This window comes from Hyperolius riggenbachi, chromosome 3 (genome assembly GCF_040937935.1).
Source record: "Hyperolius riggenbachi isolate aHypRig1 chromosome 3, aHypRig1.pri, whole genome shotgun sequence".
Taxonomy (NCBI): Eukaryota; Metazoa; Chordata; class Amphibia; order Anura; family Hyperoliidae; genus Hyperolius; species Hyperolius riggenbachi.
In genome coordinates, this window is record NC_090648.1 from 171,559,598 (window position 1) to 171,582,787 (window position 23,190).

General features: G+C 44.9%; 1 protein-coding gene and 1 long non-coding RNA gene across 3 annotated transcripts in view; one reads left to right on the forward strand and one right to left on the reverse strand.

Annotated features, from left to right (window-relative positions):
• The window catches only part of FES (FES proto-oncogene, tyrosine kinase), a 251,416-nt gene that overhangs the window by 184,783 nt on the left and 43,443 nt on the right, over positions 1–23,190 (reverse strand). The window contains exon 2 of the mRNA XM_068275262.1: positions 5,257–5,540. Coding sequence (XP_068131363.1) covers positions 5,257–5,481 — 225 coding nt within the window. The 5' untranslated portion in view covers positions 5,482–5,540. The remainder of the gene's footprint in view (positions 1–5,256; positions 5,541–23,190) is intronic.
• LOC137563156 (uncharacterized) overlaps positions 1–23,190 on the forward strand; it is a 65,534-nt gene that overhangs the window by 22,345 nt on the left and 19,999 nt on the right. The gene's annotated exons all lie outside the window — the stretch shown is intronic.

Below are 23,190 nucleotides of genomic sequence, written 5' to 3' on the forward strand. Positions count from 1 at the left end.
GTATTGGGAGCAGAAGAGGACTTTTATTGTTAGAGACCTGTTGTTTGTATTGCAGGTCCGCAGGTCCTGGTTTGGATTTTCGGACACTCATATGTCCGCTGGGGAGCAAAACGAGTGGAGGTGAGGCCAGAAGGTCGGCAACTTGGCTTCCCCAGGGAGCAGGTTTGTATACGGTGGCTCGGTTTCCCAGGCATGGTGTGGTCTAGGGTAATGCCGGAGCTACACAGATGTTACAGACTTGATAGGGCCCCGGACATTTTGGTGCTACATGTTGGGGGGAATGACCTGGCTGCTAGGTCCACAAGGGTGTTAGTAAAGGACATAAAATTTGATTTTTTGCGTATTCGTACGCTTTTTCCGGACGCGATCGTGATATGGTCAGACGTGGTGGCCAGATCGTCTTGGAGGTTGGCGAGATCGGTCAGCAAAGTCAACAGGGCCAGAGTAAAGTTGAACAAGGAGGTGTCTAAATTTTTTATTAGAAATGGGGGCTTGGCCATTAGGCACTTGGAGTTAGAGGAGGATACCCATCTTTTCTTAAGAAGGGATGGGGTTCACCTTACGGATGTGGGGTTGGATTTGTGGGCCCTAGGGATAGAAGATGGAATCCAGCGAGCTCTGAGGTTGGGGGCCTCTCGGGCATGAGGCTTCATGCCCGTTCGTAGTGGAGGGGAAGGGGCTCCGGAGGTTGAGTTTATCAGGTTAAGGATTTGTCAAGGGACAATCCTGCAAGAGAGACAATTCGGCGGAAGGTCGCTTTAAGTGGGCATGCAGCTGTCCCCGAGCCGGAGAACGCGGCGGGGGCCGGTTCAAGGCTGCATGCCAGGTTCAGAAGGGTACGATTCTCAGAGGGCGCCTCCGGACCCCTTACCTCAGTGCTCAGAGTTACTGTTGTGTTTTGAATAAAGAGTTATTTATGTATGATGGAAATGTTGTTCTTAAATATGTTTTGGTTAAAATAAATGGGCTGCTTTGGCCGAAAAATTTATCCAAGCCGGGTAGTCCGTGTGGTTTTATTCAAGGATGCATGAAGGGGTTACAGGAAAAGGGGTGAAAATGGTTTAGGGGTTAGACGGAGACTGGGTAGGTTATACCACTATCATGACTCTGCACATCTCAAAATAAATCACAGCAGGGATAGGATGAGTCATACTCACTACTCACTGACACTTCTCTGATCTATGTGAGTGATTACATGGCGAATATGGAATATCTTCCACTGAGATTTCACTTCAGCTATGCAGGACAAAGCTTTTTAAACATTTGCAGAAGAGAAGCTCCACAAATAAAGAGGAACTGCACTGCAACCTCAACTCAAACAGCAATGAGGAAAGAGAACTGCTATGGTCTGTTCATGCATTGCTCTATTTACCATTGCATGACAGTACAAAGCTAAGTACACACAGGCGCATGTCAATCTCAGCTTGTAAATGTTAACCTGAATAACAGATCTCAAGGCCTTTACAATGTGCTTAGTAGAGGAACTTTACTAAACATAACTTGATGAATAAAATTACTTATTTTTTAAACTATGCATTTCAAAAATGATTGAGTCTATGTTTGCCCGGGCCAGGAGCGTTCATAGCATATGGAGCAGGGGGGCCTGGCGCACCAGGTGACTGACAGCGAGGGGGGATGTCACCATGACCCCCACAGCCACAGAGCAAGAGGGGAAGCAGCAGCTCTAGAAAGAGGGGCAGCAGGGGCAGTGGCTAGGAGGAGGTGCTAGAGCTCCCCCCCTATCTTGGTCCCCTCCTTCTGCCTCTCTTCTCCTTCATATATTAAGCAAGCAGGAGCAGCAGGCGGATAATTACTCACCTGTGTTCCGTGTTCCAAGGGCATAAAACCCAGCATCACGTCGCCACAACTCTCCGCCTTCAATGCCGTCCACCGTGCTTCCTGATTAGTGGAAGCACAGTGGGCGGCATTAAAGGCGGATAGTTGTGATGACATGACTCTGCGTTCCAGCATTTGGAACGCGGAACTCAGGTGAGTAATTATCCGCCCGCCACGCCTGCTTGCTTAATATATGGAGGAGATGAGAGGCAGAAGGAGGGGACCTAGATGAGGAGTGGGGCTCTGGCCCCTCCTCCCAGCCGCTGCCCCTCCTTCTAGTGCTGCTTCACTGGGGGCAACTATACTACCTACACTGAGGGCAACTAAACTACCTACACAACTATTTTAGCTGTACTGGGGAAATTATACTACCTATACTGGAGCCACTATACTAGCTATACTGGGGGCAACTGTACTACCTATACTGGGTGGGAACTGTGCTAGCTACACTGGGGGAAACTATACTAGTTCCTATATTAGTACCTTTACTGGGGGCAACTATACTAGCTTCACTGGGGCAACTATACTAGCTTCACTGGGGCAACTAAACTAGCTATACTGGGAGCAAATATACTAGCTATACTGGGGGTAAATAAACTACCTACACTGGGGGCAACTATACTAGCTTCACTGGGAGCAACTATACTAGCTATACTGGGGGCAACTATACTAATTATACTGAAGGCAACTATACTACGGGTAACTATACTGGGGGCAACTATGCTACCTGTACTGGGGCAACTAGATTACCTGTACTGTTGTCACCTATATCTGGCATTACCTGATGTGGCATGTATAGTATGCCATATTTGCTCCTTTCCTTTTGGGGGGGGGGGGTCTTATTATACCCAGCACCAGGTGTCAAATGCCCTAGGTACGCCACTGTGTTAACTCAACTTGATTTACATTTCTAGATTTATAAGTTATGCCAGCCTCTTTACTGCTGGTAAAGACAATCCCTGAGGGATATGTTTTTCCCTCTGTGTAGTTAGTAGGAACATTGATTGATCTCCATTATTATTATTTAGTATTTATATAACGCTGACATCTTCCACAGCGCTGTACAGAGTATATTGTCTTGTCACTTAGGTTACCTGTTTCATGCGCAGGTTGACAGTTCACCGTGCGTTACCATAGCAATGCGCGGTTCACTGTGCTTTACCATAGCAATGCAGTTGTAAAAAAAATTAATTACCTACAGTGGCTTGCAAAAGTATTTGGCCCCCTTCAAGTTTTCCACATTTTACTCACATTACTGCCACAAACATGAATCAATTTTATTTGAATTCCACGTGAAAGACCAATACAAAGTGGTGTACATGTGAGAAGTGGAACGGAAATCATACAGGATTCCAAACATTTTTTACAAATAAATAACTGCAAAGTGGGGTGTGCGTAATTATTCAGCCCCCTTTGGTCTGAGTGCAGTCAGTTGCCCATAGACGTTGCCTGATGAGCGCTAATGACTAAATAGAGTGCACCTGTGTGTAATCTAATGTCAGTACAAATACAGCTGCTCTGTGACGGCCTCAGAGGTTGTGTAAGAGAATATTGGGAGCAACAACACCATGAAGTCCAAAGAACACACCAGACAGGTCAGGGATAAAGTTATTGAGAAATTTAAAGCAGGCTTAGGCTACAAAAAGATTTCCAAAGCCTTGAACATCCCACAGAGCACTGTTCAAGCGATCATTCAGAAATGGAAGGAGTATGGCAGAACTGTACACCTACTAAGACAAGGCCGTCCACCTAAACTCACAGGCCGAACAAGGAGAGCGCTGATCAGCAGTCAAGAGGCCCATGGTGACTCTGGACGAGCTGCAGAGAGCTACAGCTCAGGTGGGGGAATCTGTCCATAGGACAACTATTAGTCGTGCACTGTACAAAGTTGGCCTTTATGGAAGAGTGGCAAGAAGAAAGCCATTGTTAACAGAAAAGCATAAGAAGTCCCGTTTGCAGTTTGCCACAAGTCATGTGGGGGACACAGCAAACATGTGGAAGAAGGTGCTCTGGTCAGATGAGACCAAAACTGAACTTTTTGGCCAAAATGCAAAATGCTATGTGTGGCGGAAAACTAACACTGCACATCACTCTGAACACACTATCCCCACTGTCAAATATGGTGATGGCAGCATCATTCTCTGGGGGTGCTTCTCTTCAGCAGGGACAGGATATCTGGTCAGAGTTGATGGGAAGATGGATGGAGCCAAATACAGGGCAATATTGGAAGAAAACCTCTTGGAGTCTGCAAAAGACTTGAGACTGGGGCGGCGGTTCACCTTCCAGCAGGACAACGACCTTAAACATAAAGCCAGGGTAACAATGGAATGTTTTAAAACAAAACATATCCATGTGTTAGAATGGCCCAGTCAAAGTCCAGATCTAAATCCAATCGAGAATCTGTGGTAAGATCTGAAAACTGCTGTTCACAAACGCTGTCCATCTAATCTGACTGAGCTGGAGCTGTTTTGCAAAGAAGAATGGGCAAGGATTTCAGTCTCTAGATGTGCAAAGCTGGTAGAGACATACCCTAAAAGACTGGCAGCTGTAATGGTAAAAGGTGGTTCTACAAAGTATTGACTCAGGGGACTGAATAATTATGCACATCCCACTTTGCAGTTATTTATTTGTAAAAAATGTTTGGAATCATGTATGATTTTCGTTCCACTTCTCACGTGTACACCACTTTGTATTGGTCTTTCACATGGAATTCCAATAAAATTGATTCATGTTTGTGGCAGTAATGTGCCAAAATGTGGAAAACTTGAAGGGGCCAAATACTTTTGCAAGCCACTGTATTTAGCTGCTTAAACTTGCAGTGTCATGGTCTGCATCCTCCTCTGCCCCCCCCCCGCCTCCAATTGCAGGCTAAAGTGTCCAGACCGGGCCCCGACCGTCCCCTGTGTTGGCATCTTAGGCCGGAAGCAGAAGTCTGCAATGTGCCTGTGCAGCATGTGCCTGTGCAGGTCGGAGGCCTTCTGATGATGTGTCCTTGCTCCTAGTCAGCCAGGAGCGAGGACACAGCGGCAGTCGGCTCCCATGCGAACTGTGCAGGCGCAGTGGCTACTGCAGACTTCTGCTTCCAGGTCAAAGCTGCCGACCTAGGGGAGGGTCAGGGGCTTGGTCTGGACACTTTAGCATGCAGTTGGAGGCAATTGGATGAAAAGAAAGATGCAGGCCGCGTCCCATAAAATGTATTCAGCTAAATAGGTAATTACTTGAAAAAAAAAAAAAAACTGGTCGCCTCGGATATCCTTTAATGCTAATAGCATACCTGTGTTATACATACAACATACACATTATATACATGTGTACTGGCTGTGTTATGCTTACCGGATCAGTCATTAGAACGCCTGCTAATATTTATGCACACTTTGGTGTTTAGTAAATGAGTAATAATTGCAACAATGGATTTGTTACCTGGTTCAGCTGGCTGGAGTACTCTGTCAGTCCGGGGACAGGTGACTGGTCTAGTTTCTCTATGGTAGTGAACATCTGGTGAAGCTGGGACGCATACTCCTTGTCGCTCTTTGCTCTCAGTGTTATCCACTTCTTCATAGATTCCATCAGCCTAATTTCAGAGTCTTGCAGGCGCAATAATGCATTGTGCCCATTAGGACAACTAAAATCAGACGCAAAGCCCATGATTATAGATGTACTGGTGACTCCTGGGGCTTCCGTTCACAGACTGTGAATTTCTGTAACTAAAGAGAACAAAAAGTCAAACCGTTATCTAATATACATTCAATGCTGCAATAATTAATAAAGGTTTTCATAAAACTGAAGAGAAGACTGACGAGACTGAATCCAGAATGACTAAAAAGTTTCCCCACTTTCATATTCGCATAAAATCTACTAAAAGCCCCTCTAGAAATGATGTTCACTGCATGAAGCATTTGTTCCAAGTACCTGATGACTCAGCTCATTCTACTTGACAAAAAACAACTAATGATTCTGTGAAACACACAGCAAAATGGTTTGCAAGACAAAGTAAGATGAGATCTATTAATCTACTGGCAGAACCAGAACCAATAGCTTTTTTGTAGTAGGCCTTAGTGGGAAATTCCACTCTTGCTAAAGCAATTGCTATGAACTAGCTATAAACAGGTATCAGTGCTGCACAAATGTTTTTACATTATCATGTTATTAAAAAATAACATCCAGTTCAATTTACTGCTGGCTGTGATTTTTCAAAGCTAACAGTGAGCCCAATTTTGTATTACATTTCAAGTCTGGCAAATGCCATATTTATTTCCTTTTAAACACCACCAGTTGCCTGGCAGCCCTGATGAACTATTTGGCTGCAGAGCTCCCTGAATCACACCAGAAACAAGCATGGAGCTAATCTTATCAGATTTGACAATAGTTTCAGAAACACATGATCTGCTGCATGGTTTTTCAGTATCTATGTCTTAAAGTATTCGATGCAGAAGATCAGCACGATAGCCAGGCAACTGGATTTGCTTAAAAGAAAATAAATATGGCAACCTCCATATACCTCTAGCTTTAGGTTCCCTTTAAAGAGACTCTGTAACATCAAAAAGATCCCCTGGGGGGTACTCACCTCGGGTGGGGGAAGCCTCTGGATCCTAATGAGGCTTCCCACGCCGTCCTCTGTCCCACGGGGGTCTCGCTGCAGCCCTCCGAACAGCCGGCGACAGACCCGACTGTCAGTTCAATATTTACCTTTGCAGGCTCCAGCGGGGGCGCTGTGGCTGCTCTCGGCTCTGAACTACACGGAAATACCCGATCTCAGTCGGGTCCGCTCTACTGCGCAGGCGCCGGAAACTTGCGCCTGCGCAGTAGAGCAGACCCGAAGGCGATCGGGTATTTCCGCCTACTTCGGAGCCGACAGCCGTCAGAGCGCCTGAGCAGGAGCCAGGAAGGTAAATATTGACGTCATCTTTCTCGGAGGGCTGCAGCGAGACCCCTGAGGGAAGGAGGACGGCGTGGGAAGCCTCATTAGGATCCGGAGGCTTCCCCCACCAGAGGTGAGTACCCCTCAGGGGATCTTTTGACGTTACAGATCCTCTTTAAGGTGGCCACACACCATACATTTTTTTACTGTCTTTTCAATTCAAGGATTAAAATCAATTTTGATTGATTGTAACATTTCAAAAATCTTATCAATGTATCACGGATTTATGTCTCTCCAATTAGATTAGCCAAAATTAATACTTTACATAATGACCACTATTTTAAATGCTGAACTCTGGGTGCAGATTTTTTTCACTGTGCCTGGTGCTGTGCTGTCTCCTAGTCAATGATTACTGGAAATCAGTAACCCACTTCTTACATGCCACCTTGAATCTCCCTGTCACGTTGTCAATTAAAAGTTGCATACTTGGTATCTTAGAAGAGACTCCTTGTGACTCCTTGTAGAGAACAAAAAGCCCTTCCTATTAGAATACTTTTATGTTATGTTAAGAAGAGTCTTTCTCTTAGTTGGAAGCAACAATATGCCCAGGCGCTATCTAAATCAAAAATGAATTAACACAGACCTCCCTTTATACAAGCTAGCATAAAAGGTGTGTAACCAGCCCAGAAAGGTTGATAGGGTTAGTGTCAGGATCTCTCCTGTAGCATGTTCTGTCGCTTGCAGTGGAGCTGACACTGGGCAGTTCTGACTTGTCTCCTTGCATTCGGTTGCGCATTCGCAGTGAGTCTTATTGTCATTTGCAATCACTCTGCAGTTCAGAGCAGTTCAGGATGCTGTCAGGATTCCTTCTATTGCTTCCTGCAGTTGAACCGCAGCCAGATAGCCCTGGATTTCCTACATGCATGTTGTTGCATAGTACTGCATGTATTTGTTATGATAGTCTTTCAGCTAGCAAATGGTAATCAAGCCAGCTCAGGATTGAACGATTACCATTCAGCTGTGTGTACATTTGCATACCTGCATCGATTGGCTGATGCCAGCATAAAAGTCTGCCCAGGGCCGGCCCGCTCATGAGGCGAGGTGAAACATTTGCCTCAGGCGGCAAACTTCTAGGGGCGGCACCCGCCTGGGGGGGGGGGGGGGGGGGGGGGTCGGCCGCCGACCGTGTTTCAGCGAGCGCTCCACTGACGTCACTTCCTGCATTGCCGCCCACTGTATTGTAAGTGGACGGCGATGCAGGAAGTGACGTCAGTGGAGCGCACGATGGAACGCGGATAAGGTGAGTCCTCCCCGCCTGTGCCTCTTACGATCTGCAAGCGGCTGCTTCCTAATTACAGCTGGAGGGGAGTGCAGATCGGGGGACCCAGGCGAGGGAGGGGGGGTCCGACCCCCCTCCCCACCGCTAGGCCTAATACCCCCGACCTGCCCGCTACCCCTCCGGCTCGGCGGCCGACCCCCCCCCCCCCGCACCCACGGACGGGCAGAGGGGGGCGGCAGCAATTCTCTCCTAAATTTGTCTCAGGCGGCAAAAAGTCTAGGGCCGGCCCTGAGTCTGCCTCCCATTTCAGACCCCATCCGACATAGCGTTTATCTCTTTGAGTTGTCGTTTGGTCTATGCTGTGAAAGTTACTATTGTAAAAATGTATAATGCCTTGCTCTGTATTTTCATGTCTGCTGGACCAATGGGGGTCAGTAAAGTCCTTCTGATCCTGATAGTTTGGATTCTGCCAGCACCACGCTGGTAGTATTCCTTCTAGCCTTGTTCTTGAGGACGAACTATAGCAGCAGTTGCCATTAGTTACGGTCCAACCTGCTGTTAGTCTTGTCTATCTCAGTGTGAATGTTGCCGTCGCTGAAACAGCAACTAGATTGGCTGAGCATTCCATCTGTGTGTCTGTTGTCTGTCTTGTTAATTGACATTACTTGTGCTTTTGCTAGTGAGTTAATTTGAGAGCTACATTTCATATATTGCGCATCAGCACGATATATATATGTACTCTAGTCAGTCAGTTTTGTATTATTGTAATATTGTATATTGTTTTGTGCCTCTTCCATTACCCAGCTACATAGTCTTGAGCACACACGCTGACTCAGTATGCCTCCCCAGCATTACATTATGTCTGGCCCAACACAAACCCACATGGAGGAGGGCTTTGACACAGTGAGTTATGGTTCCTTGTTTTTTCAAAGATTTGAAAAGCTTGACTGTGAAACAACAAGCAAATTCGTGCCAGAATTTGTTCGATTTTTGTTCAACTCAGATTTTCAGGCCACAACTTTTTCTACCTGGGCTGATCAGATAGTTTGCACTCTGTTCAAGGCAAACTTTTTGATTGGGCAGTTGATGTCTTGAATCACACTACTCTGAGGGAAAAGCCTCTAGAATGTATAGCTTTTGTGATCCATAACTGGCTAAGAATAACTCCATTACCACATCCTCTCAATAAACTCCTGATTGCTAGTCAATCAAATATGTCTTCAGCAGTTTTTAAAAGCAATCAGTATGCAAGCAATTCCACTAAAAGCATAATTCCCTCTTTGAAGTCACAGTCACCCAGAGTAGCAAAGTTTAAAGTCTTGAATAGAGCTAAACATAAATATTCCAGAAAATATGCACAACCAGTAGTGTCGTTGCGCCCATAGCAACTGCGCATCAGACCCATAGTCAGACTCTGTCATTAGCAGATAATGAAATTAAATTGTCATTCATGGGAGTCAAATGGACTTATGAAACTATAAGTGAGCTCTCCTTGCTAGCCTGGGAGAATAAAGATTTTTGTTTAAAAAAAAATTGTCTGAATATTCTTATGAGGAAATATTACAGAGTATTGAGCAAACCAAATTGTTTGTGCAGCAAGGATAATTTGCATATCATGCAGTGCAACACATGTTAAAAGTCCTGGAAATTCTTAAGAATAGGAAATACCCTAGTAATGATCCAGTTAGTCAAGTTGATTCTCTGTCAGGAGTAAACCAAGCCAAGTCCACTCCAACTAGCTTCCTGCAGACTAGTCCAACTGTAAATTATGCCCAGAATAATTGTTTAGTTCCTGACAAGAATGAATGGGATCCTCCGTTTGAAAAATGGGAAATTGAAGCTTTGATTTATGAATTGGAGAATGATTGAGAATATTTCTATGAATTTTGCACTGCTAAGAGTAACATAAATTTGCATGCATGCATTGAGTCTGCTTTTTCTTTGATTAAAATGAATCTGTGTGTGCATGACTTTGTGATTCCTTTAAGTGATGCATGGAATGAGATCTTGAATGATCGCTCTGGGAGTCAGTGTGAGCAACACTCAGTAACCAATGTCCATTCGGTCTCTCTGTTGCCCCTAGCAACGACATCACCTGCTAGCCTTGTTCCACATGCACACCTTACTTCTCTAGCCCATTATAATGGTGGCAATAAGTCTTTTTTGAATTTCTTGCAGAATTGCTAAATTTTTAATTTGTGTTCTTTCTTCAGATCAGCTACTGCATTTCAGCAGCCCAGGTTTATTATCTTATACCTGCTTGATAGCAAGATGAGAACTTGGGCTAAGGAAGTTGCTGATGAAAACGAGGAGGTTTTGATGACCCCCTGGAATTTGTTAAATTGATTGCAAAATGTTTTGCAAAAAAATACAAACAAATCCCTACTGATTTGTTTTCTGCATCCTGCAAACCATATGATCCAGCAGACAGCAATAGATGCACTACATCAGTTCCTGAGTCTCAGCAATCATGCTTAGTAACCTTAGAACCCCAGCATCTGAATTTTCCAACTTCAAAGTTGAAGAACTGTGGTTCAGATTCTCAAACTCTGTATCCTGATCCTCCTGTTTTAGCACCTTGCTCTAGTTCTGCGAATGGTTCAGAGCATCTGTTATGTGAACCTGAAATCACAGAATCATTGCCTTATCCAGAAAATGTTCCAGTAAATTCGTCCTGTACCATCAATTACTCAGTAGTTCTGTCCAATGAAGATCAGGGCACAGAATCATTAAGCTGTCCAGCAGGTGCTTCCATGGTTCTGCCCTGCAACATGGATTGTTCAGTGATCCTGTCCAGTGAAGCTGAGGTTGCAGAGTATTATGTTTAGTCCAGTAACTGTAAAGTCTAATCATGATGATTTTCTGCCCTGTCGTGGCTTTGGTCCTATCGTGACTGACTCTGAGGTCCGCAGTTCCTTGACATGCCCAGAAGTTTCTCTTGTACCAGTGTGCCCAGATGTGCTCTGTGTGCCAGAATGTCAAAGTGTGTATTGTGTGTCAGCGTACTCAGATGCTTCCTTAGTGGTGACATGTTCTGATATTGCATGCCCAGAGATGGTTCTGGTCCCTGAAAGCCCTGATCTCGATGTTTGTCCTTCTCCTCTCTCTCTTTAAGGGCTATCTTGCCCTGCATTGCTTCAACTCGTACAATTCCCATCTGGCATCTGTGGCCGTGCAGAGGCTGTGTTCATCTGCACTCCACAGCTCCGTCTGCCGGTGGGAACTGCCCTCTACAGGTGCATCACACCCAAGCTGGGTTCTGACAAATTATACGCTTGTGGAGGATTTCCGCAGTGTCAGAGCGCGTCCTGTGCGCTGACCACGGGAATAATTCCGCATTCGTTACACTTGATAGTTCTCCATGTAAGCCTAAAGGGCGTTCTAACCTCTTGGAATCTCTATGGAGCTTCAAAGTGTTCTGGGAGATTTCTGAGGAAACTTGTCCTGGTGCCTTGGCTGGTTCGACAGTGGGTACTGTGTTGGGAAGGACAGTACCGGTGGGCATTGCATTAAAAGGTTTGGCAATCTTGGACAGCCCCTGGAAGGTGGTGGGTATCGCTCGTAGAGTTTTGGGGGGCTTTTTCCTGAAAATCAGTTCTGATGGGTATCACACTGGGGCTTGTAGTACTGATGGGCATGGTTCTGGAGGTTTTGGTTCCAATTGGTTCATTATCCAACCTGGGCCGTGACACAAAAGCTTTTCTTCTGAGTTATCGCACCTGTAATTCTCATTTTATTTATATAACAACTGTTCGAAAACTAGCAAGCTCAAAGGGAACTCAAAATAAGTTGTTATTGTGCAGATAATGTGAAAATACAAGAAAGAAAAATAAGTTAGAAAAAAGCTAACTGCAATAGGTCCAGGATGTCTGCTTGCTTCTCACTAACAAGGTGCTCACCAAGTGTGACCATCCCTGCGCGAGTCTCCAACAGGTCTTGACTGGATTTTCTATGAATGTCTTTTTCTATATTGGTCAGGAAACCATAAAATTCTTTCTATAAACAGTCACTATCCTGCTATTAGAATGTGTTTAGCAGCAAATCTTTTTTTAGCATTTGCCAGGAGCGTATCATTTTGCAGGTACATTTCTCATAAATACAGGTAGTACATGAAAGTAGAACAAGCAATGGAGTATTATTTGCAGTGTGAATTTATGTACACCAATATGTTTAGAAAATGCTGTTATTTGTATCTAGAATCTATTATGAATTACACTAAAGTTAGGGTGTGTGCATTAATTTGTTTTGTTACACTATTAGCATACATCAGTTTAAGTAGCCACTACCAATATGTCAAGAACATATGACCACAGTATCATGTTACTAAGATTGACTGACCACAGAGACCTAAAGACCACAGAAAGTGGCAGGGTCCTGTTAAATAGAGTGAGCACACACGTTGACCACAGTGGCATGTTACATGGACAAACTCACCTTAATCCTATAGTCATGTTGTATGACCAACGGACTGACAGCTGCATATATCTTTCATGTAAAGTTTTGCGGTGAAGCAATTTTAGCGGTTCCTGCCTAATGTGACATTTGCTCTCAATTTCCTGTAGCGGTTATGTGATCTCTGACACTACTACAGAAGGGTTCACTTAAACCCCAGGCTGGATATTCTTCTGCTGCACAGTTTTGTAGGAACAAGGTTTACAGGGAGAAATTATATGAAATGGGCAGGTAACATGGAGGATTGGGAAATAGACTGGGTTCTGTCTCCTTGGAAACCAAACCAGCCACTCTAGCTGATGTCAGTGTGCTCAAGATACAAATAGTGTTTCCACAGATCATTAATTATGCATTCCATAGAATTATAGAATTGCATGTATATGCCCAAATACAAGTCGACCTTGTGTATAAGTCGACTCCAATATTCAACCCTCTTAAGCTGGAATTTAAGATAATGGCTGTACTTGGGGCCAGGAGGGGTTAATGACTGCACTGCCATTACAGCCATTAACCCCTCCTGTCCCTTAACCTTCCTGGCGGTCTATTAGAAACCGCCAGGGGCAGCGCAGCACTATTTTTTAATTATCTTTTTTTAAATCATGTAGCGAGCCTAGGGCTCGCTACATGATAGCCACTGTACAGCGGCATCCCCCCACCCGCTTCAATCGCCTCCGGCGATCTTTGATCAGGAAATCCCATTCAAAGAACGAGTTTTTCTGAAGGGCTTTCCTGTCGCCATGGCGACAGGGCGGGATGATGTCACCGACGTCATGGAGGTCGTGACGTCTAAGAGAGTCCCGATCCACCCCTCAGCGCTAGGGATGGTCGGAATGCCAATTTCCGATTCCGCGGTAAATCCGCATTCCGTCACGTACCGATTACCGATTCCGCTACCAATTTCCACATTCCAATGCAGAATTTCCGCCGGAAATCGTGGAAATTCCGCCCGACCTTAACATTGATTTTCTCAAAAACTATAAGGTCTTTTTGAAAACTTTTTTTGCATCTTGTTCAGAAGATTCTGTTAAATTTGGTGTTTCTAGGACTTACGGGGGCTTTGCTATTAACCGCTAAAGTCGGCGGATTTTTACTGTAATGTAAAATGCAGAAAATAGGCAGATGCAGATTTTCTGCATTTTACATTACAGTAAAAATCCGCCGACTTTAGCGGTTAATAGCAAAGCCCCCTTAAAGGGACACTTAAGTCAAACAAAAAAAATGAGTTTTACTCACCTGGGGTTTCCAATAGCCCCCCAAATCTCTCTGCTGCCTCGCCGTCTCCCTCCGATCCTCCTGGCCCCGCTGGCAGCCACTTCCTGTTTCGGTGACAGGAGCTGACAGGCTGGGGACACGAGTGATTCTTCGCGTTCCCAGACACATTAGCACCCTCTATGCTGCTATATGGTATAGGATATATGCTATAGCAGCATAGATGGTGCTATTGTGGCCAGGTACGCGAAGAATCACTCACGTCCCCAGCCTGTCAGCTCCTGTCACCGAAACAGGAAGTGGCTGTCGGCGGGGCCAGGAGGATCGGAAGGAGACTGCGAGGGCACCGGACAGCTGCAGGGGGCTATTGGAAGCCCCAGGTGAGTAAAACTCATTTTTTTTGTTTGACTTAAGTGTCCCTTTAAGTCCTAGAAACACCAAATTTTCAGGGTTTATTAAACAGAATCTTGTGAACAAGATGCAAAATAAAGTTTTCAAAAAGACCAGTGTTCTCCCCAGGATCAATCAGCCGGGCAGAGCGCCCGGGTAAGTTTCATTACCGCCCGGCTGATGAGACTGCATGTCCCGTTGTCTCTGAGCCCAAGTAAAATAAGTTACTGCCCGGCTAATAAATCTGCGCGTCCCTGTCATCGCGAGCCGCAAGTGTCCGGCTGTCAGAGATGCGGAGATGCGCTGCTTCCCCTCTACACTCGAGATCTCGTGCTTCCCGGCGAGCTCGTGCTTTGATAGGCGTAGCAAACCGGCATGACGTTAGAGCTAGCCGCCTTCTGCAGAGCCGTGTGCCGCGTGCAATCCGTGCATGTCTGTGAGCTGTGCAGGGACGTTTGTGGAGAGAGAGGCATGTGCGCAGCTCACTGACAGATGAATGTCCATCTTGCTCCATATGCAGGCTATGAGATTATATATATATATATACCCGGCCCGCAGTGGTTGGCAGCGCGGCGCTGGCTGGCAGAGGTGGATGGTGTGCTCCGGGTGATCAGCAGGGCTGTGCCCTGTCTCGCAGCACGGAGCAGGTACTGAAGCTCGGGGAGACCTTTGGGGAACAGCCGAGGATGAATGTGAGGAGTGATCTGCTGCCATGGTATCTAAGAGTGGGGCCTACCTACCCACCCCACTAGTCTGACCTACCTACCCACCCCACTAGCCACTAGTCTGACCTACCTACCCACCCCACTAGCCACTAGTCTGACCTACCTACCCACCCCACTAGCCACTAGTCTGACCTACCTACCCACCCCACTAGCCACTAGTCTGACCTACCTACCCACCCCACTAGTCTGACCTAACTACCCACCCCACTAGTCTGACCTAACTACCCACCCCACTAGTCTGACCTACCTACCCACCCCACTAGTCTGACCTACCTACCCACCCCACTAGCCACCAGCCTGAACTACTTACCCACCCACTAGCCACCAGCCTGAACTACTTACCCACCCACCCCACTAGCCACCAGCCTGAACTACTTACCCACCCACTAGCCACCAGCCTGAACTACTTACCCACCCACCCCACTAGCCACCAGCCTGAACTACTTACCCACCCACTCACCCCTCTAGCCACTAGCCTGAACTACTTACCCACCCACTTACCCCACTAGCCACCAGCCTGACCTGCTTACCCACCCACCCCACTACTAGCCTGACCTGCTTACCCAGCCACCCACCCCACTACTAGCCTGACCTACCTACCCACCCACCCCACTAGCCTCCAGCCTGACCTAATAACCCTCCCACCCCACTAGCCACCAGCCTGACCTACACCCCACTAGCCTGACCTACTTACCCACCCACCTCACTAGCCACAGCTTGACCTGCTTACCCACGACACCGTTACATTACAGTTGGCTACGCCCATGTAATGGTTCCACCCATTTTCCAGCACACGTCATGGCCACGCCCATTTTACCCCACCCGGCTACTTTTTCATGCCACCCGGCTGAAAAAAATTTCTGGGGAGAACACTGAAGACCTTATAGTTTTTGAGAAAATCAATGTTAAATTCGGGTGGAATTTCCGCGATTTCCGGCGGAAATCCGCCTACGGCACTTGCATTACGATGCGGAAATGCAATTTCCAATCGGAATTTCAGAAATTGCATTTCCGCGGAATCCGAATGAGCATCCCTATTCAGCGCTGCCTGGCACTGATTGGCCAGGCAGCGCCCGGGGTCGGGGGGCGGCACGCCGCGACGATCAGCGGCGATTCAGCGCGGATCGGCGGCGATCGGAATGCACACGCAGCTAGCAAAGTGCAAAAAAAAAAATTGCAAATCGGCCCAGCAGGGCCTGAGAAATCCTCCTGCACGGCATAGCCCGAGATCAGCTCGGGCTTACCGCCAGGAAGGTTAAGTGCAGCAAATAACTCCTCCAGGCCCCCAAGTGCAGCCATTATTCACTCCCCTTCCTGTAGCCCAGTATTTCCTCCCTGCCCCTTTACTTGTTAATTGTCATGGCCAGGACTTTCCGACCTGTGTTTTCTTGGCATTTCCTTTCCTGAAAGTATCACTTACCACTGGGTAAATTGCTGCAAATGGTAATGTCACTAATAGTACGCACATTACTCAGTGTGCCCAGTGTTGCTCATGACTCATGTATAAGTTGCCCCCTGTACTTTTATAAAGCGAATAAGACCTACATTTCTAGACTTCTACTTGGGTATATACAGTATAATACACTGTGAGCATCTTTGATGATAGAGGTAAATGGTTCTATATAAGGTAGTAATATAATATAAGGAATCTGAGAAGTGGAATGTATGTTCTCCTCATTTTTGTGTGGATTTTCTTTGAGCACTGTGGTTTCATCCGAAAAACATACAGCTAATTTAGTGAACATTCCCAAAAATTGGCCTTAGATTATAATAGGGAGATATGACTGATAGGAATTAAATGACAACCCTCTGTAAAGGGTGGGGGGAAATGTCAGCACTATATAAATACACAGTAAATAAATAAAAACATACTCTATAAAGAGCTGTATGACATACCAGAGCAAAACAAAGAGGACGAACACCTACAAAACAACGTCAAAGAAGAGCTCAGAAGAAAACCACAAGGTCTAGGTGGCGGGCTGTAACTGACAACAGAGGGAATGCTGTATAACCTGCTTGGGAAGTTTCCTGACTTCTAAACTTAGCATGATTTTTGTGCATGCGAACAATGAAGGGATGGATGGAATCTTTACCTCCAGTGTGAGATAATATTATGAAGTGTATGAAGCTACTGAAGAACAATATTGTTCATTTGTCTGCATGGAAATAATATGTAACTGTGCAGAACGAAAGTGTGAATATTCCAACCTTATGCAATTCAGGTGAATTAACTAATTATGACAACTGTAAACTTGGTGTAAATCCATGAATAGCATATACTGTAGAGTGACTAGGGATTCTCATTTGGATTTTGCAGAATTGAAATTTACAAAAGGAAATGGGCTTACCGCAGCGGTAATTGGAAATCAATCTGGACAATCGGATTTCTGCAGAAATGCAGCATTACTGCAACTCGCTAATTTTAGCTCAGTCATAGAACTCAGGGGCATTGGACCAGTCAGAGAATGCAAAATGTTTCCGCTAAATTTAGATTACCACAGTAATTTTAGAAGAATCATAAGACTCGGATACTACCAAGTATTTCTGATTCTGGCGATTGGCTTAAAATTTCCATGTATTCCAATTGCCCTGGTAAAATTCTGCATTATTTGATTGCCCCAATACTCAAAAGTATTATAATCAGCGGCGTAGCAATGGGGATAGCCGCCATAGCGTTGCTATGGGGCCCCGCGGCAGCCCTACGTCACAGGGGGCCCGCAGATACCTGAGGGGATTTTTTTTTTGCCGGCCGCTCTCTCGCCGCTGATGGAAGGAGGGGGGACCCCAGGTGAGGCAGGGGGGGATAGGAGTCGGGCCCCTACCCCACTAACTACTCAGCTACCTCCCCTCCCACCCAGCTACCTAACTGCCCACCCTGCCACCCAGCTACCTAACTGCCCACCCTCCCACCCGGCTACCTAACTGCCCACCCTCTCACCTGGCTACCTAACTGCCCACAACCTAACTGCCCACCTGGCTACCTAACTGCCCACCCGGCTACCTAACTGCCCACCCGGCTACCTAGCTGCCCACCAGGCTACCTATCTGCCTACCCAGCTACCTAACTACCCACCCAGCTACCTATCTGCCTACCCTGCCACCCAGCTACCTAACTGCCCACCCTTCTACCTAACTTCCCACCCGGCTACCTAACTGCCCACCCATCTACATATCTCCCTACCCTCCCACCCAGCTACCTAACTGCCTACCCTGCCGCCCAGCTACCTAACTGCCCGCCCGGCTACCTAACTGCCCACCCAGCTACCTATCTGCCTACCCTGCCACCCAGCTACCTAACTTCCCACCCGACTACCTAACTGCCCACCCTTCTACCTAGCCTCCCACCCAGCTACCTAACTGCCAACCCAGTGCAGTGCCTGCACCGCAAATAGTGTGCCAGCCTGCCCAACCACCCTCCCTTCAGGTAATTAATGTTAGCCCACTATTGACCTAACTACATATACTGCATTTTGTGAGGAAATCTGGCGACAATCTGGTTGCATATTTTAAGAAAATCTGCCAACAATCTGATTGCATTTTGTGGGGAAATCTGCCAAAAATCTGGTTGCATTTTGTGGGGAAATCTGCCGACAATCTGGTTGCATATTGTGTGGAAATCTGCCGACAATCTGGTTGCATTTTGTGTGGAAATCTGCCGACAATCTGGTTGCATATTGTGTGGAAATCTGCCGACAATCTGGTTGCATATTGTGTGGAAATCTGCCGACAATCTGGTTGCATTTTGTTAGGAAATTTGCCGACAATCTGGTTGCATATTGTAGGGAAATCTGCCGACAATCTGGTTGCATATTGTACGGAAATCTGCCGACAATCTGGTTGCATTTTGTGGGGAAATCAGATTTTCCCACAAAATGTTTGGGTGGGAGGTCCGAGGTCCGTGGGGTTGGGAGGTCGTGGGGGGGGGGGGGGGGGGGGCCCATAATTTTTTTTTGCTATGGGGCCCAGTCATTTCTAGCTACACCCCTGATTATAATTAACTACATTTATCAACAAAAAGACAAAAAAGCCTTTCCTTGAAAATCGTATTTGGAAAATTGGAAATCCATGGAATTGGTTATCAGCATTTTTGGTTATCGGAATTTCCAGTGAATCGAATATCGGCATTTACAACCATCCCTAGTGACGCTGGATGTATCAACATTTTATAATCCAATTTCTGCATTCAGAGGGAATTGAAGAGGAATACCTACAATTTATAAACATGGCTTGTACTGTTTTTTTAAATAATTTTTTTTAGAATATTGAATAGAAATAAATCAGACTGAACCCAGCAGAAATCTAACTGACGAGCAACTAGTAAATAAAACATGATTATTGGAACAGTTGGCTCTATGCTCATTAGTTTAATCAAAATATGAATGGAGTAATTATAAAATCCATGTGAAACAGGCACATGTATGGTGAAGATAATAGACATCTTTCAAAGATTTAGATCAGTTACAGTAAAAGATGATTGGTTGCTATGGCTTCCAGTGCTGTGTGCAGCGTATAGGCTTTGTCAAATAAGGGCTCTCCCTAAAATACAACAAGAACATGAAAGAAAGGTAGACGCTTCACAAAGGCAAGTCTTGCTTTGACTTTTAGACACAACTGATATGAGTCCACCTGCATTCTGAATCATGCAGGCTGAAATACCAGACTTATCACATCTGTTTACAAGGCATACAGACTGTTTGCATTAACAGCTATTTCAGACGTTTGAGTGTGGAACATGTCCTGTCTGTGGATATTTGTTGTAAAAATTCATTCTTAAAAACAGAGGAAAACCCCCCCAAAAAACAATGCTTTCAGCAATCCCCTTGCCTAGATAATGTAGGGCACGCTAGTTTTTGATTGCGCACTGCTTACTCAACAGAAGTAACGGCAAGATTCACGGCAAGATTTACAGAGTTAGTGAATACATGTCACTGTGATAGCACACATTTTAGTGCACTGTTACAGGCTGCTTTGCGCAGTATAACCAGAATATCACATAGAACCGCTTTCTGTGCTTCTGACAATTTTTATTGATACAAAATGTATTTGGTTGCAACATAATAGATGAAGATTAAAATAACCCCATTAAAACACACGAGAGAGCGCTCCATCTGTTAATCCAACAATCACCACACAGCACTGCTAACCACAATTGCCCATTTTAAGGCTATGCAAATTTTGGTCAATTGTGTGTGAACCCACCACCGACACACACCACTGAGGTCTCGCATACAATTTGCAAATTGTATCTTCTGCTCAGTTGGACTCTGTTGAACCCTGTCTCCATGTGTCATGAGTACTATCAGGAAGTCCGCTGTGATAGGGCAAGAAAACCATGATCTGCTTGACAACAGGTCACTGCTGTGACCGAGTTGCCAGTGTCACTTGTCTCGGTTCACTTGTCTCTACCCCACTGTGTAGAAAGTATGGGGCTTACATTAGCCTAGCATACCTCCCAACTTTCTGAGATAAGAAAGAGGGACACTTAAGCCAAACCCCTGCCACTCCCCTAATCACATCCCCATCACGCATGCTATAAAAATTTCATAAGAAGAATATATTTTTTAATACACTGGTCCTTTTTGTCCTAGTTCATTTTCCTTCATATTAATATTTAAAAATAAGAAATGTATCAATTTAACCAGTTCGCGTCCCTGGGGTTTTCCCCCTAAAAAACCCAAGCAATTTTCTACATTTCACAGGTCTCCTATTCATTAGCCAATAACTTTAGCAGTACTTATCACAAATAAATGATCTATACCTTGTTTTTTTCGCCACCAATTAGGCTTTCTTTGGGTGGTACTTTTTGCTAAGAACTATTTTATTTATCTATGCATTATAATGGAAATATGGTGAAAAAAATGTAAAAAGTAATTTTTCCTTAGTTTGCAGCCATTATAGTTTGAAAATAAAAAGTGTTGCTAAAGATTAAACCCTCACATTTTATTTGACCTTGTGTCCTGGTTATTACAACATTTAAATTATGTTCCTAGTACAATGTATGGCGACAATATTTTATTTGGAAATGAAGGTGTATTTTTTCCATTTTTTGCTTTTGCTTTTCTCATTGTAGTTTATCAGTAATTAAAAGCCAGTATTTGTATTATATAACAGTAACACGCCCTCATGGTGTACATATTTAAAAAGCTAAGTCCCTAAGGTAACAATGTATGTATTCTCTTTTCAATTCTGTTACTTTTCTTTCTTTTTACAAATGTTTTACTTTGGCACAGCGTATATAAAAATAATAATTGTATTGCTTTTGATTCAGTTTGTCATGAAAAAAAAATCAGTTGACATAGTCCTTAGCCCTAATATACATCAAATTGTATTCTCTTGCTTGTCACGGTTAAAATGATACCCCATATACATAATCAGGTAGCTATTTGGGCTCACAGCAGCCTCTTCACCACGAGTAGCACCAATGACTTTTTCAAGGCCATTTTTTTCACCAGATGTAACATTGTCATTCTTTCTTATCAAAGCCCCTACAGCATCAGGACATTCAATACACGTCACAAATGTCACCATTCTGAAAACTAGAGACCCAGGTCTACTCAAATATTGCCATTTTGTAACAGTCGCACTTATGCATTTTTCATGAAATTTGAACGTAACATTGAAAATGCTGTTTTTTTACAGTTTTTTTCACTTTGCAACGAAAATAAAGTCAGGTGACATAGGCCTTAGCCCTAATATACCTCAAATTGTATTATCTTGCATGTCATAGTTAAAATGATACCCCATATACATAATCAGGTAGCTATTTGGGCTTACAGCAGCCTCTTAACCACGAGTAGCACCAATGACTTTTTCAAGGCCATTTTTTTCACCAGATTTAACATTGTCATTCTTTCTTATCAAAGCCCCTGGAGCATCAGAACATTCAATATATGTCACAAATGTCACCATTCTGAAAACTAGAGATTCAGGTCTACTCAGATATTGCCATTTTGTAACAGTCGGACTGATGCGGTTTTCATGAAATTTGAACATAACTTTGAAAATGCTGTTTTTTACAGTTTTTTTTACACTTTTGTCATGAAAATAAAGTCAGGTGACATAGGCCTTAGCCCTAATACATGTCAAATACATACGTATATTATAAATATTATTTACGTCAAATTCTATCTTGCTTTTCAAGATTAAATTGGTACCCCTTTAGCTTTCTGGGTGCATAGTACACCATTACACTCAAGGTGTGCAATGGCTTGTAATGTACAGCAAGGTTATGTAATGTACAGCATAAATATATGATTCCCAAATGACAAATAAATTATAACTCACCACTGGAGATCTATGAGGCAGCATTAGATAGGAGGGATGAATTGAGCCAATCCAGGAGTTAGAAGCTGGAGAAGGGTAGTCAGCCAAGCCGGGGTCAAAAACCAGAGAATGGTCATCAGCCAATCCATGGGTCAGAAACTAGAGAATAATCGTCAGCCAATCCAAGGGTCAGAAACCGGAGAATGGTCGTCAGCCAATCCAGGGGTCAGAAACCAGAGAATGATCGTCAGCCAATCCAAGGGTCAAAAACCGGAGAATGGTTATCAGCCAATCCAGGGGTCATAAATCGGAGAATGGTCGTCAGCCAATCCAGGGGTCAGAAACCAGAGAATGATCGTCAGCCAATCCAAGGGTCAGAAACCGGAGAAGGGTCGTCAGCCAATCCAGGGGTCATAAATCGGAGAATGGTCGTCAGCCAATCCAGGGGTCATAAATCGGAGAATGGTCGTCAGCCAATCCAGGGGTCGGAAACCAGATGACAAAATGTATATAGTGAACACAGTTTGAAAAAGATGAATCGCTAATAATTTTGAACTGTGTGGTACACTTCAAAACAGCCGTTAACACAGAGGCCTGGTTTTGATGGGCACTTAGGGCAGTGGTATCTGGAGTCCCTTCTGATGTGGTGTTTGGTACACACTTTACATCTTTTTTGAGGATATTTTTTTAATGGATTAGAGGGGAGTGACACAGGGAAATGCCTATCGCGAAGTCTTACCACATCTTCACAATCCAGAGAGTCTGTGGGGTGCGCAGTATTAGCAGGTTCACCAATCAGTGCTGAAACCACATCCTCCTGGAACTTGATGTATGTGTCCGCATTGCCCGATTCTTTGTAGATGACAAAAGCATTGTACAATGTCATCTGCAGGAGATGAATTCCGACTTTTTTGTACCACGCCTTGGTTTTTCGGTGGACTGCATATGGTGCAAGTACCTGATCAGAGAGGTCGACACCCCCCATGTACTTGCTGTACTCTGCAATGGCTACTGGCTTTTGTTGCGTTTCTCCCTGAGATACCGTTGTCACTGTAGCCTCCGTGTGAATTGTGGACAACATGAGTACGTCCCTCTTGTCCCTGTATTTTAGTGCCAAGAGTTCATTACTTCGGAGGCTGAAGGACTCTCCCTTTTGCAATTTTTTGTGTAGGACCTGC